Source organism: Acartia tonsa, chromosome 1, assembly GCF_053477335.1.
Source record: "Acartia tonsa isolate MP-2025a chromosome 1, ASM5347733v1, whole genome shotgun sequence".
Taxonomy (NCBI): Eukaryota; Metazoa; Arthropoda; class Copepoda; order Calanoida; family Acartiidae; genus Acartia; species Acartia tonsa.
Genome location: NC_137260.1, coordinates 62,716,424 through 62,733,071, shown reverse-complemented (window position 1 = coordinate 62,733,071; position 16,648 = coordinate 62,716,424). Strand labels below are relative to the sequence as shown.

The 16,648-nt window shown below is 33.4% G+C and overlaps 1 protein-coding gene across 1 annotated transcript; it reads left to right on the top strand.

Moving 5' to 3' along the window:
- The first annotated feature begins 2,204 nt into the window (after nt 1-2,204).
- Nucleotides 2,205-15,778, top strand: LOC145328423 (uncharacterized). The gene is made up of 7 exons (XM_080172085.1): nt 2,205-2,282; nt 2,658-2,735; nt 3,127-3,273; nt 5,279-5,343; nt 5,913-6,948; nt 7,296-7,376; nt 15,587-15,778. Exons 1-7 carry the CDS (start codon nt 2,205-2,207, stop codon nt 15,776-15,778), a joined length of 1,677 nt encoding a protein of 558 aa, XP_080028211.1.
- The last annotated feature ends 870 nt before the right edge of the window (nt 15,779-16,648 follow it).

Here is a 16,648-nt window from a genome sequence, read left to right as displayed (position 1 = left end):
ATTACCAGAAAGTGCGTATGTCCATTTTAAAAATCCGTTTTTTTCTCTTTTTGAAAACATTTTAGAAAGATATCCTTATAATAAAGTAACAGGATGTCTGTTTGTTTACACCGAAGGTACTCATTAACCGCTGAACCGATATGGTTCTCCGTTACAGGGAAGCTTCTCATAGTTCCCAGGAAGGTTTATACCTATTTTGGGGGATGGTACCACGAAGCACTTTCCTAAGAGAAATCCCCCCCCCCCCCAAAATAAAAATATTAAAATTTTTCAAACTTTGCATGATGATTCCTGTGAAAGTTATTGTTAAATTTATTTTACAATATTTTATATTATATATATTTTTTTCCTAACATTTTCAAAAGCGATGTTTTTCTATAATTAGGGTCTACCAGAAACGATTAGTTTTTTTGCTTATTTTATAATGTCTTTTGGATTTCGAAATTTGTATGATAATTCCTGTAACAATTAGGTACGATTTAGAAAGCGTAGCAACTCTATAATCGTTACCATAAAAATATGGTGATTTTATTGTTATTTTATTGATTATCCGATTCATTTGATTTTCTAAATAAAGATTCTTAGGACATTAAGGTCAAGTATTATAAGCAAGGCATCTCTATAATCATATCCTAAAAATGACAGTATGTCCTTTCACTGTATATTATACTAGCGGCTACGCCCCTAGAGGCCTCTAGGGGGCACTTTAGGAGGGGAGAGTCGAATTTTATAACCCCATTTGTTATTTCAGATTTTAAAAGAAAATGTTAAAAAAAAATTTTTTTTTCAATTTTTAATTTTAGTTAGGTACTAAAACAATTTAAATTTTTTTTTAGGGGGAAGAGAGAATTTTTTTTCTAGTGGCGAATTTTCTTGGCAGGGTGGTGGTACCATCCCCCAATATAGTTATAAACCTTCACGGGACCTATGAGAAGCTACCCAGTTAAGGAGAACCCGATCGGGTCAGTGGTTAGAGAGATCATTCTGTACAAACAGACAGACAAACAGAATACAGACAGACATACAGACAAACATCCTGTTTCTTTATTATAAGGATTTATGCAATTTTACAATAAATTTACGTACAATTTCATTTAGACTTAGAAATTAATATTCTGTTCAGTAAGTTTTGATACTCTACAAGAGTTATTGTTCATTTGTCCTTTCTTCTGATTTTAGAGATTCGCTTTTATGGATTTTGTCATTCTTGTTTTGTGATGATTCTGCTGGCCAATATCATCAACTCTTGGTATAATCATTTTTTTAGAGATTTTTTAATTAACTAATGTTTAAAAATGCCTTTTTAAAAAGAGCTTTAAATATCAAAAACTATTAAACTTAAACTTTTTTACTTTCATACATGAAAAATTAGAGATGCAAATTTATTTTAGTGAAGCTACACTATAATTTACTTTGCACGCCCGTCTATCAATCTGTAATGCTATGGGGAAATGTGACTTTCTCAGCTGCTATTGAAGATTGTTAAGACTGACATCTGAACATCTCCTCTATAACTCACTTTGTCCTTTTGTCTATTACATCATTTTTTTCTGCTTGCTACTTATGTTATAGTATTCTAGCGGCTTCGCCCCTAGCCTCTAGGGGCTTTGCCCCAAGAGGTATAATTACATCTTCTATTTCCTACCCAGCGGAAACAAATGCGAATAAATCGCATATTTTCGCGAATAAATGGCAAATTCGTAAAAATTCTTTTAAAAAATTGGGAGGGTTTTTTTTGGGGGGGGTTGGGGGTGTCCCACCCCCCAAGAAAATAGTCTAAAACCACCACAGAACCAGTAGGTATATTCCCTGAAGAGTAGAATCCGATTGGTTCAGTGGTTACCGAGATCTTAAGGGACGGACGGACAGACAGACATCAAGCTACATTCGCTTGGGGAGTTTTGTATTAGAAAAAAATATTTAGAAACTTTTAACAAACAACTGTTTTCTAGAGCATATGAATAGACCAAATTCTATGGTCATTATTCTGATCGAATAAATAACTTTAAATGCAGCTAGCTCCCAAAAGGCTGACAGCACAGACTCTGTACACATACCATTAAAACCAGTATTAAAAGATCTAAAATAATCAGGGAATAATTAATAACTAAAAATTCACATGAATTACACAGCAAACTAAAGGCGCGAAAATTTTAGTATTTTATTCCATTCCTAAACTTAGTTCTTGTTTCAGATGATTAAAAATGTGCTCAACAAATCAAAATGTTTCACAAATGATAGAAACAATATTGAAAATTTCTTATGAAATTTTGGAATGTAGGGTAAATAATCTTTAACATCTATTTTCTATGAGAGCCTTTTTAGGTCACTTTCTTATCTGCTTTCTAAGTTAGACGGCTGTTTTTTTTTCAATTTGCCTGGCTGTTCATCTTAATTTTTACATTTGTGTTAAACTTACTTTGCTATTTAAAACAAATACAGATATTATTTGGTCAGTAAAAGACTGTGTTGGTATGTCTATTTGGATTGCCTAACAAAGATAAATATTAGCTGGATGGTTTTTCTGTTTATTTTATTCTTTTTTTGTCAAGTAATTAATTGTATCAATGAAGATAAGAACAATAAGAAGCAAAGAAAAGCATAGAAATAAAAAAAATTATTAAAGTAGGTTTTCATTTTATATTTTTATTGTCTAGCCTGGTAGTAGTCTAAAAAAGGCCAAGATATCTGTTGAAGGTGAAAATGGAAAGGACATCAGTCAATATCTGGACAAGGTATTTTAAATTATTTTCGTACTACAGCCAAGATTATAATAAATATTAAACTGAACTTGATAAAAATCCCTCCTTATTAAAAATATAAAAAATATTCAAGAATTCAGATAGGGAGGGGGGTCAAATACAACCCCTACCACCTCAAGTGCTCCTAGAGGTCTAGGCGGTTGTAGCCACTTCTGTTCAATAAAGTAATATGGAAGTCTCTATTTGTAAGACCCAAGGTCAAGACCACATTTTATATTTTCAGATTTAAATTTTTTTGCTGAAAGTATCAGACTATAGTTTAAAGTTGTTCTATGAAGTAAACGGATGTAAGGGACAATTTTTGGATTTTATATTTTCATTTAATATTGATTCAATAAACAATATCTATCATTTTTAATTCTAGGTCATATTTCGATTTAAAAGTAAATTTGGGGACAAAGAAGAGGAATGTTCTTCTCCTCCCTTGGTCTACAAGGATATTTTTACTGATTATAGTCAGCCAGAGAAGATTAACATTCATCTTATTTTTAAAGATAAAAGCAAATTCAAGGTAAATATATTCTTTTAAACTGTTTTTAACCTATTTTCGAAAGGTATATCAAGAATTTACTCTGACACCTGTAGAATTGACTGCAGAGCTAAAAATGAGAATAATAGCCCACATCGATTTTTATTAGGATTTTAAAGTTTATTTTTTACTATGGATTAAGTAAATTTTCTCGTATTCATTCGAATCCGGTGGATAGGAACCGGTTCTCATCCATACGAAAAAACTATGTCTAGCATCGTATTATATCCAGCTTTCTACGAATATAGAAATGTACAATCATAAGATTAAAACTAGTTTTTTTAGCCGGTGACTTCGTCACCTCGGGCTAAAAAAACTAGTTTTAATCTCATAATTGTACATTCTATATCCGCGGAAAGCCGTTTATAATACGATGCGAGAAATAACTATTACTGAATCGTGAACTGTCTTTTCTTTTTGGGTAAAATTCTTGCTTCAAAGCATTTTTCTTCATAATATGATAAAAAGATAATGATTGTAAAAAAATAGCTCTTTAGATTTTATATTTATAATTATTCATTAAAAGTGAAAGATGTAGGATATATCTTAAAATTAAAATAAAAACTATGAGGATTCAGCATTAACCAATGACAAAGCTAGAAATCTTTAAATTTTAAATATAGTGTTTTCACAAAGTGACTTATTTCCAATAAAATAGAATAACTTTTATTTAATTAAAATGAAAAGAATGAAAACTATACACATTAAAGATACTTACTTTTTAAAAATATTTTGAAAAATAAGTTTGAATAATCTTATTTTATATCATATTTGTAAATGTGATAAAGATAAATTTGTTGTATTGCATAAACATTTATTTACATTTTTAAAGATTTAGCCCTCTACAGCCGACTTTTATGTGTTTTAATGTAAAATAGACATGAAACATTTTTATGTTAATTCATTGATACATTGTAAAGAATCAATTTTTAATTATTTTTGATAGATAAAATCAAAAGACCTAACTAGCATACAATATTTATGAAGCAAGACACTATAAAAGCTGAGTATTTTACCCACAAAGGAAAGAAACATCACGATTCAGTAAAATTTATTTAATCTATAGTAAAAAATAAACTTTAAAATCCTAATAAAAATCGATTTGGACAATTGTTCTCATTTTTGGCTTTGCAGTATGATTCTACAGGTGTCAGAGTATATTTTTGATATACCTTTCAAAAATAGATTAAAAACAGTTTAACTATTAAAGAAAAGGAACCTAAAGAAAAAAAACAAATTAGAGGAATTATTTTTGTGGAATGTAAGTAGCTAAGAATTTTAATTTGGTAAAGAAAATGTTGTATTAGGTCCATTAAAATTTTAAAAATTTCATGCAGAAAAGATAACACCCCTTAAATGAATACAAACACAAAAATAGTTCTATATGTAAATAAAAGTTTACTTAGATTTTTTATATTATTTTTATTAATTTTGCTATAATTTATTACACAATTATTTGAGTATTTCTCTTTATTTTAAACGTAAAATTAAGCTTTTGAAGAAAAATTTTTATTATGTCTAATCTTAGCATGAAACAGTTGATTGATAGAATGTTACAGATGTACTTATTCACTTATACTTGATTTATTTATTTTCGACTTTGAATTTTAGTAAGCAATGAAAACAAAATATTTTTAAATTCGATTTTACTCATAAATAAAATGCAAACAACACACCCTATAATCTGTTTCAGTCCAACCCAACAATAAGCCATCTGAAATATTCAATTTAGTGCAGTAAACAATATAAATTTTTTGAGAAGATAATAACATAATGAACATAAAAGCCATTGACATATTGGTTCTACAAAAAGTTCTATTTTTACTTTAAATACCTGAATTTTACCTGCACGAACTAATACACCATACCATAACTGGTTTTTTAGGCCTAGGCTTGAAATAGGCCTGAAATATTATTTTCCTACGTTTCCCATCCCTTATCCCTGGATGGACAGTCATTATGTTGCTATTAACAATGAATTTTTCAGATTGGGCTTGATTTATCACTGGGTGTTAAGCAGTCTGGATTAATTAAAGACAGTAAAATTTATAGGTAAACTATACATATTATATTAAAAAGCAGAGGTGGATTCAAGGACGTCCAAGGGGAGGGGGTGTAAATACCCCGCCCAAAATAAACAATTCCTAACAAAAAAATTTTTGGCGCGCATTTATACTGCTAAATATTTAATAGTATTTCATTATTAGATAGGTACCTTTTTACATTATTAAAATACCCCCCCAAAAATTTTACCCCGGCGGTAAATTTTTTTTGGGGGGGGTAAAAAAATTTACCCCTGCCAACAGATTTTACAGATTGCGCACCATTTCACCCCCCACAATTACAAATTACTCCCCTCTTTAAAAAAATTAACCCCCCCTCAAATAAAAAAGCTTGGATGCCCCTGGGTGGATTCTTAAAAATCTCTAGTATGGCAAAATTATTTTTCTGAAAAATCCTCCAAAATCACATTAAAATCTACGATTTTTTAAAGAATCCACTTCAGAATGATGTCTGTCCTAAGTCCGTCCAGGTGAAGCTTAGATCAAGCTAACCACTGGACTGGTTTTAAGAATAACCAGCATATCTCCTATATTTTTTTGTTAAATGTAATTTTTAAGGATTCCTCACTGGCCTAAAACAACTGAGTTCCTAAAGAAATTGCTCAATGGAGGTGGAGAGTTGGTGCAAGTGGCAGAAAAAGAGGAACTAGAAAAGGCACCATGTGAACTAGAAGAGGCAACAGATGGACTAGAAGAGGCTACTGATCAACTAGACGAGGCAACAGATGAAGTAGAAGAGACAACAGATAAACTAGAAGAGTTAACAAATGAACTGGATAAGGCAAGCTGCCGAATATACAAACTGCTTGGAAAAGTTGAAAAGCTTGATAGAGAGATAAATGATGCAGATGAAAACAACAAAGTGCTACAGGCAAATCTTGATAAAGCAAATGATAACAACAAAGTACTACAGACAAATCTTGATGATGCTAACTGCCGAATAAACAAACTGCTTGAAAAAGTTGAAAAGCTTGATAGAGAGCTTGATAAAGCAGATGATGATAACAAAGTACTAAAGAAAAATTTTAGTAAAGCAAATTATTACAACAAAGAACTGAAGAAAAATCTTGATAAGGCAAATCAAGCCTTAAAAATTGGATTCCATCATGAGAGAAAAATAACATCTGGGCTCAAAAATCAAATAAAAGCAGAAAAGTTGGACAAAGAAGAAAGTATAAAGAGATTAAAAGATGAAACTTCAAAAGCCATAAATGAATTAAAAGAACAATTAAAGGAGAAGTCAGAACAAATAGAAGCAGAACAATTAAAGATTCATACTCTTACTAAAGATTTTGAAGCTGATAAGATTGATACAATTCAGAAGATGAAAAAGGACAAACAAAAAGTTTCTAAGAAGTCTGCTAAAATTATTCTAGATTTAGAAACACAAAATGTGGAACATTTACAGAAAATGAAGGGTGAACATACAATTGTCACAAAGAAATTACAAGATGATAGTTTAGCTAAGATCAAAGATTTGGAAGAACAATTTTTAGAAATAAACAACACACTTGAGCAAGTGTTAGATGATAAAGAAGCCAAAATTCGTAACCTGGAAAAGAAAATTAAAATTCTTAATGAACAACATAATAAGGTAACTACTTAAATTTATGTTTTTTTTATGATAGCATAGCTATTCTATAACTAGGGTAAGTCTGTCTGTATGTCAAAGTCCGTTATCAAAAGTTAGACTTTATCATAGGTCATAAAAGATTTAGGTTGTTTTTTTTCAGCAAGTAATTGTTATCTTCATAATGGATATTTTGCTTTTCAACATTGTGGATATATTAGATTTGTCATCCTTTGTCATTACTTGAGATTCCTGATTGTTAAAATTATTTTTAAATTTATTTATCACTCATTTTGTGTTTCTTTTTATCGAAAATATATGCTGCTTATGGAGATAATTGTCCTTGTTCTATAACAACTGAAATTATTCAGAGATTGAATGCTGTTACGGAGAAGCTCAGCACTGTTAAACAATCCAAAACTAGCACTCAGATAGAGTTGAAGAGTACTAAGGTATGACTAAAACAATCGAGCAAAAATTAATGACAGTATCTAACATTTTAAAAGTTGTCTCGGAACGCATGCCTAGCCGTTCTCGAAATCTTAATCTCAAGCCCTCCGAATGACCAACATAGTGAAGTTTACAAATGTGTATTTATTACCATGAAAACAGTGAGTCTAAAACAAAAATATAAGAATTAAATACATAAAATTAATTGTTATTTTTTGTAACATCGAGGTTGCGTGATTTCAATTTAATAAGAAATATAAAATTTCTAAAAAACTTTAAATTGGCACGAATCATATTAAACAGCATCAGAAATTGATAATTTTGGAATAAAATGATCAATAATATAAAGGAAAATATTCGTATGTCAAAACTTAGCAGTTAAATGGTCTATTTGTTGAAAAATTAATGATTTAAATTTCTTCATAAAATTATACCATTCTACGCTTATTTTCAAGAATTAAAAGATAAATTCTTACCACATATGATGTCAAACTAAGCAGGAAGGCTTATTTGAGATATTCCACACATCAGAGCGCATGTATATTCAAGCAATACATTATTTTCATTTACGTAGCTCCTCACGTGGGACTAATCAAAGGAAAAGTGCGCGTTTCTTTTGTCCGTTTACAAGCCACGCGCCGCGCGGAGATAGTTAGGAATGCCGCGTAACACACTCATTCTCTAGGAAATTTGGTGTAAGGAAACAGGGATTAATGGGTTCGAACTTGCCAGGGAATACAAGAAATACATACCGAAACACACCCGTCTATTCACTGGGAATCGAACACAATACCTCATCTTTGCAATATGCGTGCAGACAGTGTCCACGAAATCACAATCTCACAACACATAAACCACAAGAGTTTAAAATGTCATGGCCATAAGGCCTAAAATTATTTATGGTAACTCGCGAATACCACAATAACTCAAACCGACTCCACTACCACATAAGGATAGGAATAAGGAATGGGAAAAGCATTCAACATACATGAATTGCACATTTACCACTCACACATCTCATTATATCATGGCCTCATAATCTCAATAAAATTAGAATTACAGACCATGTAATTGCGAATACATGAATTAATAATCAATAGTACCTAAACTTCAATTAGGCACCTACATAATAAAATAGGTAAATGATTTTTATACTAAAAATCGCATCGATAATTAAATAATCAACTCAAACTTTTTTCATCAAAAGAAAGAAAGATTAAATAATAACATTTCTTCTACTAAATCTTTTTGCTAGAAAAGAAAAGTAAAATTGCATAAAAACTTCTCAATAATTAGAATTTTTCTACAGCGGAAAAAGACTCGTGCTTACATCTAAACATTTCCAGATAAGATAAGTAAGATCCTTAAAACTAAACATGTTTTAATAAAATAGATACTTAAATCTAAATAAAATATGACTGTAAAAAATCATCAACTTCAAAAAATTAAAATTACATGATTTTAAATCTTCGTGAATCAAAACTGCGTAAAATTAAAATTGCAATTGAAATATGCAAATTAAATTTACCAAAATAAAACAAAAGCTCAATATAAGAAAAGAACTTCTCTAAATGCTGAATTTGCAATTTCTCTCTGTTTAAGAAGAAAGCAACTTATACATATTCAAACAGTCATAATTAAAGGCAATTTGGGGCCTCAGTCAGAATGAATCCCTCAAGATACAAACTAACAAATCCATCAAATATAAATAATTGCCATGTTCCAGCTATCCTGTCGGACGTTATGTCTTTCCATCACAACTTTTGATACTGCATAATTTCTAACAGGATTTCTGGCGCAGGGCTACATCAACTGAACAAACATAATTAGTGATGTTTAATTCAAATCAAAATAAAAAGAATCATGAAATTCAAAGAAACTTTTAAATCATTAATCAAAGCAATCGAAATTAAATAAATTATCTTATGCTTTAGTTTTGCCGTTCTGCGGTATGTCTGGCCGAGGAAACAGAGCTAAGATACACCGTAGAGCGGTCTTATTAAGCTTAATTCTACGAATATCAATATCAAAGAATCTACTTAATTCATCGGCGAAAAAAAATCTGCATTTTTTTCTTTAGGTACATCAGTTCAAAGGTAAATAGTAATAATTTTAATATACATGTAATATTAAATTATTTATGTGATTATAATAAATCTTAAAGAAATATTTAAATGATGTAAAAAATCTCATTGTGTTAATTTCTTATCATATTAAATTTCAATCCAACAAGGATAAAAATGTTTATATCTGCGTAGGTACCTAGGAAATTTTCCGCGAAAAAATCCCTGGTCCCGGAAAGACTTAAATCATTGAAAAAACTTGCGAAAACATATAAAAAACTTAAGTTTGCATTTCAAATGAAAAAATCTTGCATCGATTTGAAAGTTTAAACGAAATTGTATCAAAAATTGCGTTACTTATAAATCTTAAGAAATGATGAAATTACCCACTTCTTTTTTAAAAGGATACTGCTTCAATTTTAATATATGCGATAAAAATGAAGGTAGAGTTAATTTAAAATATGCATAGTTTATCTTAAATTAATTCTGTGACATTCAGATAAAATATTAATCAATATTTTAATAATATCATACATCGTGTTCATTATTATAAATGCTTAAACATGAACGAAAAATATATGTACCTAGGAAAATAATTGCTAAAAGTATTTTCTCAAGGTTTAAAATTGTCCGAAATCGCTAGGTACGTATATTACTACGAATCTCTGCTCTCGGAATGAAAAAAAATCTTTGATTTGCTTACAAATTTGAACAAATATCTTGATTTTTGCGATAATCTTTTAAAATAATAACGAGGAATATTTTAAACATTATCATAATAATATTACATGTTGTGTTCTTTACTTTAACCCTTACAGCTCGGGCCCCAATTCCCACCTTAATAGATCAGGGGGGGGGGCTCCAAGAGCCCCCCCCTCTATCTCGGCTCCCGTTACAGATAAAGACGTAAAATTTTTTTCTGGTGGTTCATGTGTATTTTTAGAGAAAATTACTTTTTCTAGTCATAGCAGCCAGGCCGCTCCTTAGCCGCTTTTTAGCGGCCAGCCGCTAAATTTTAAAACAGCTGTAGAGCGGCCAATTTTGCAGCTAGGATGACCAAATTTTAGGACGAACTTTTATTTTTCATAACAAAAAAATTACTTTTTCTGATCATCGCCAAAAAACGGCAAATAACGGAAACCGCCATTTTCGGCGGTTACGGCGGTAAAACGGCGGTTGGCGGCGCCGATTAATATTTTTATCTGTTTGATGTTGCTCAAGGATTTACCAAAAAAATTTATAGGACTCTAGCTGTAATAGAAGCCACGATATTCATGATATATGTCTGTAGTAAAAGCCGGACAAAAATCGGTCATAAAGTCGGTCAGGGAGCGGTCAAACGGTCATAACACATTTTTTCTCAGAAGGTCATTGATATCTAAGTATTCACCAAAAAAATTTTAGGTTTCTCCTTATACACAAAAGTCATAATGTAGAAATTAAGATTTTTTTAGAATTTTTTTCTAATTTTGGTGCTACCCAACCGACTTTGACCGGACACCACGACCGACACAGACCAGATATCCTAATAAAATCAACTCTTGCCGACGTATAATTACTAAACTTAAAAAGTCATGAAGTCACAGCACTCCATCTTACCTACAAAAAAAATGAGATTGAAAAAACTAGAGGGGGGGGCTCTTGGAGCCCCCCCCCCCGATCTGTAAGGGTTAATGCATTATTTCATATGAGAATCTGAGAAATAACATTTTTTAAGTAAACGTGAACCATAAAAAATACTTTTTCGAGGTATTTTTATTTTGCAAAATTCATTTGTTAGTTAATACACACGAACTTTTGCTTTTCAAATCATACTTTACATTACAGAACCCATTTTGGTTCCCTTCACAAGCCTAATATATAACTTGTAATATTTTTTCTTTAAAGATCATTTTCACATAAATAGTTTATGTTGTAGATTAGATATGTGTGGTTTGAATATTTTCAATGACTTTCTGGCGGCATCACCCGCCATATTTCCAACCGCCATTGGCAGGCCTCTTACCCTGCGTCGGGCGGCCAGCTTGGCAGCAACCAAGTCGATTCTTGATTTATAACACCACCAGGGCACGTAATAAAAGTGTGGCTGTCATAAAACTTAGAATCATCTACTGGCTTTTGTCCGGCCGGAACCGAAACTCCCGTCGGCTCTTGTCCGGCCAAGACCGAATTTCTTATCGGCTCTTGCCCAGCTGGAACCGAAACTCCCGTCGGCTCTTGTCCAGCTGGAACCAAAACTCTGATCGGCTCTTGTCCAGCCGGAACCGAAACTCCCGTCGGCTCTTGTCCGGCTGGAACCGAATCATTCAGCGGCTCAACACCCGCCGTAACAAAGTTATCAACGACTACAGTATCGTTACCAATATCATCAGGAATAACTGCAGCACAACTAACATCATTATCAGTAATAACCACGGCAACACCCGCCGTAGCCAGGTTGTCAACGGCTGCAGCACTAGCAGAACCAAAAGGTGCATCAGCAGCGTTACAAGCAGAACCAACAGGTTCAATAATAGCATCACAAGCAGCACCAACAGTCGGCTGCGGCTGAACATCTGAGCTTTCTGGTTTTAAAAACCCTATAGCTTCACTTTCCAACTCGAAATCTGAGCAGACAACATACCTACTCTTTGCTAAACCATTAGCACTAACAGCAAAATATCCAGATCCAAACAGGCTGGAGTAAAGCATGGTTTCTCCTACTGAACGTTCAGAGTAGGGAAACATCGATGGGTGCAGGTGCCCTACGAGCAAATCAACCTGCCCATTAACCAAAGTAAAATCTTCAGGTTTCATATCAAACAAAACAGCTGCCTCCACAGGATTTATGGAGCAGATCGCCTCTTCAGGACCAATGAGAGGCACTACCACAGGTTCTAACATGTGATAATTCTTGTGTCGATCAACTAAACATAGCTTGACCGTCGGGAAACATTTAACTTCACCGTCAGCTAAAGAAATTCTTGCTGAACGTCCAGTAAAAGGTAACTGAAGTTTATTAACAAGTGACTGGGTTACCATTGAAGTAGTTAAACCAGTGTCCCACATGGCGTTCACTGGGACCTTCTGGCGATTAATATCAACGACGTCTAACTGTTGTAACATTAACATTAGATTCGCCTCAGGGGAAGTATGTATTTCATAGACGGCGGCAGCCATATCAACACTCTCATGCAGAAGGTTGTTATGGGCCTGACCACAATTGTCCACTTTGCAGCCGCCTATTACATCTGCCTTCGGGCAATCCACAGATTTATGCCCTTTTTGCAAACAAATCCAACAGCATCCAGCACTCTCCACAATACTCTTCCTGTCTGACACTGACAGGTCATGAAATTTTGGGCACTTGTAAAGTAAGTGCATCTCATTACAGCCATTAACAAAACATGACTGCTTCATCTTAGATTTACCAGGTTTACCTACGGCGGTAGCGGCTGTCGCAGGGTTACCTTTCTTCTTAGAGGGGGTGTCCATATCAGTCGAACACCTCATTAAAATGGCGCCCCGCTGTTCTTCAATAATCTTCAACAGCTTTGGGACGTTTGGGACATCCATCGAGCCCAATGATAAATTGAGCTTATCTTGAAAATCACGTGGCAACTTCTTGGATAACATTTCCAGAAGTATCACAGTCAACCACTGGCTAGTGGTAACTTCATCATCTTCATCATCTTTAGTCAGCTGCTCCAGCTGGCTAACTGCACCGCCAAACTCTGCTAACACAGTCACAATCTGGTTGGAGTCCGACGGTTTAGACTTCTTCTCCCATTGGTTGAAAAGGCAGAGCATTTGACGTGTTTTAGATTTGAAACGTGCGTCAAGGTAGGCCCACTGAGATTCATGCGATTGAATCTGCATTAACTGGAGTCTCAGCTCTTTATTTTTACACACCTTCTCACTGCTCAACAATAACTGCAAATACGACGGGTCTTGTCCTACAGTAAGCTTTTTAAAAGTGTCTTTAAAACTTACGTAGAATGCTTCCAGGCCGTCGAAAGATGGAAGAAGACGTTCGTCGACACGATTCATATATCCTGGCGTGAACATAGAACCGGCGGCGAACTGTGATGTGCCAAACGGTGACACAAATGGCGATGCTGTCGAGGCACCCGCCGTCGTCGTGGGTGGCTTCACAGGTTCAAGCTTAACCTCAGCCAATTTTTTCATCAATGCAGACAAAGTGTTTATAATTGCATCAGGCAAGGGAAAATATGGCCCTTTAATAACTTTCACAATCTTCAAACATCGATCATAAAGTTCAGCCTGATGGTTAGGCAAATTATCACCAACAACATCAACAACACTTTGAATGTCACTAAGCTCTTCTATAGCATCAAGAGCATCTTTCAAGGCACTATAGTCTTTTTGTACAGTAACTATATCAGAATAAATGTCACTAAACTCATCAAGCTCTTGGATTCTCAAACCAAGCTTGCTAAAACCACCCATGATGCTGTCGAACGTTTCGAACTTGTCGTGGACAAGGATTGACTCCTTAGTGAGATGTCTAACATTAAGTTCTGAAGTATCACTGACTAACTTCATCACTCTATTTAGCTCACTGGTTAGGGCATCAACGGCTGGACGCAGCCGCTTACTCAATTGTTCACCTTTATTCTTTTTAGGACCCATAATTGTCACTAAAGTTAACTGTACTGATTATGACTATAATAATAATGTGTGGTAAGGTATCACAACCAACACATTTACAAAACTTCACAGAATGCTCTTAGTTCCATCTGTTCTGTCTTGTTTTCATTGTCTCGGAACGCATGCCTAGCCGTTCTCGAAATCTTAATCTCAAGCCCTCCGAATGACCAACATAGTGAAGTTTACAAATGTGTATTTATTACCATGAAAACAGTGAGTCTAAAACAAAAATATACGAATTAAATACATAAAATTAATTGTTATTTTTTGTAACATCAAGGTTGCGTGATTTCAATTTAATAAGAAATATAAAATTTCTAAAAAACTTTAAATTGGCACGAATCATATTAAACAGCATCAGAAATTGATAATTTTGGAATAAAATGATCAATAATATAAAGGAAAATATTCGTATGTCAAAACTTAGCAGTTAAATGGTCTATTTGTTGAAAAATTAATGATTTAAATTTCTTCATAAAATTATACCATTCTACGCTTATTTTCAAGAATTAAAAGATAAATTCTTACCACATATGATGTCAAACTAAGCAGGAAGGCTTATTTGAGATATTCCACACATCAGAGCGCATGTATATTCAAGCAATACATTATTTTCATTTACGTAGCTCCTCACGTGGGACTAATCAAAGGAAAAGTGCGCGTTTCTTTTGTCCGTTTACAAGCCACGCGCCGCGCGGAGATAGTTAGGAATGCCGCGTAACACACTCATTCTCTAGGAAATTTGGTGTAAGGAAACAGGGATTAATGGGTTCGAACTTGCCAGGGAATACAAGAAATACATACCGAAACAAAAGTTATATTTTTATCTAATTATTACAAGCTTCTAGTGGGGAAGATGTATCCCTATATTCTTAGTATTAAAAAGAAAAATTAAAAAAAAATATTTTTGGGGAGACATTTTCTATGGGTGATTTCTCATTTGAGGTTTGTGTTGCCCTCCCCCAAAATCGCTTAACATTGTAATGAATAACCATTACAGTTCGTCAGTTATTGAGATCTTTCGGTACAGTTAGACAGACAAACATTCTGTTACTTTTATATGAGAATAATCTATTTTCTCGTATTCATTCGAAACCGATTCTAATCCGGTGGATTAGAACCGGTTCTCATCCATATGAAAAAACTATGTCTAGCATCTTATTATATCCACGAATATAAAAATGTACGATCATAATATTAAAACCAATTTTTTTAGCCGCTGCCTTCGGCACCTCGGGGCTATAAGAACTGGTTTTAATCTTATAATTGTACATTTTATATCAGCGGAAAGCTGTTTATAATACGATGGAGAAATAACTATTATAATTGTTATAAATATTAACATTCCCATTTTTAACTTTTTTCTTATTCTGTCCATTATCCTGTTCTATTTTTCCTTTTTTTTGTTTGTTTCTTTCTCTCTCTCTCGTTCACTGCAACAGCTTATAATCACTGCTAACTGTTTACTTTTATCCAAAAGACAATTTTGTATATTTTAGTGTGTGCAAGGTAATCTTCAGGATTTCAAAACTTTGAAGCTAAAGAGACCTTATGAATATACGGCCATAGATGCTGATCCTTCAAGCAGCAAGCAGCATTCTCCCGGCAAAAAACTCAAGACTACGAGTGGGGTTAAACTCTTCAAAGCTTTGGAGACTCATGGTAAAGAATCAACTTCAGCAGAACCATAGAGTGGAATTCCATTAATCACCAGATTGTAGTCAAAGTTAAGGTAAATAAAATCTTCTATTTCCTGTTTTTTTTTATGGTTTAAAAAATGTACTTAGGTCCATATTTAATAAGGAAGGATTATTCTCTCCCCGAATTTTTTTGTAAATATACTACATTTTAGACCCCCCCACCCCTTCGAATATCATCCTTTAAAGCACCTAGTTTATACAAATAACCAAAATTACGCCCCCCCCCAAAAAAAACATTTCTTGAATGTTAGTCTTTCTGTGTAATTACAATTCCCCCCCCCCTCACCCTACCCATAGTTTTTCCAAAAAATGTTACCAAACTTTTTTTTAACAAAGAAGGTTTTATCAGGGCTGGATCTCTCTAACAACTGAACTGATATGGTACACCTTTACAGTGAAGCTTATTATAGTTCTTGAGATGGTTTAAGGCTATTTTATTTTTAAAAATAAGTTTGGGTATGGTTTTAGGCTATTTTTCTGCTCTTTCATATCCCGTCAAATACAGAGCCCTTAGATGCTAGGAGCGCAGCCACTAGTGATTCTAAAGTAGGGATCCTACCCTACTGTCACATAATTTTAAACCCCTAGCCTGAAAATTGATGAGCCGTAAATGTGTTCTTAGTGGGGACCCAGATAAACATCCAGCTACTTTAGTTTATAAAAGGAGGGGGGGGGGGCGTAATGACATCTATTCTTAATCCGTGAGCAAAATGGTCTAAATATTGAGCTAGACCCTTCAAACTTGGTATATAAGCCTAGTCCTATAGGTATTACATCTAAATGGCAAAAAAATCCAAAAAATTTTATTTTTAGGTTAGGTTAGGTAAGAAAAACCCTGCGGAAATGGGGTTTTTAGGCTTT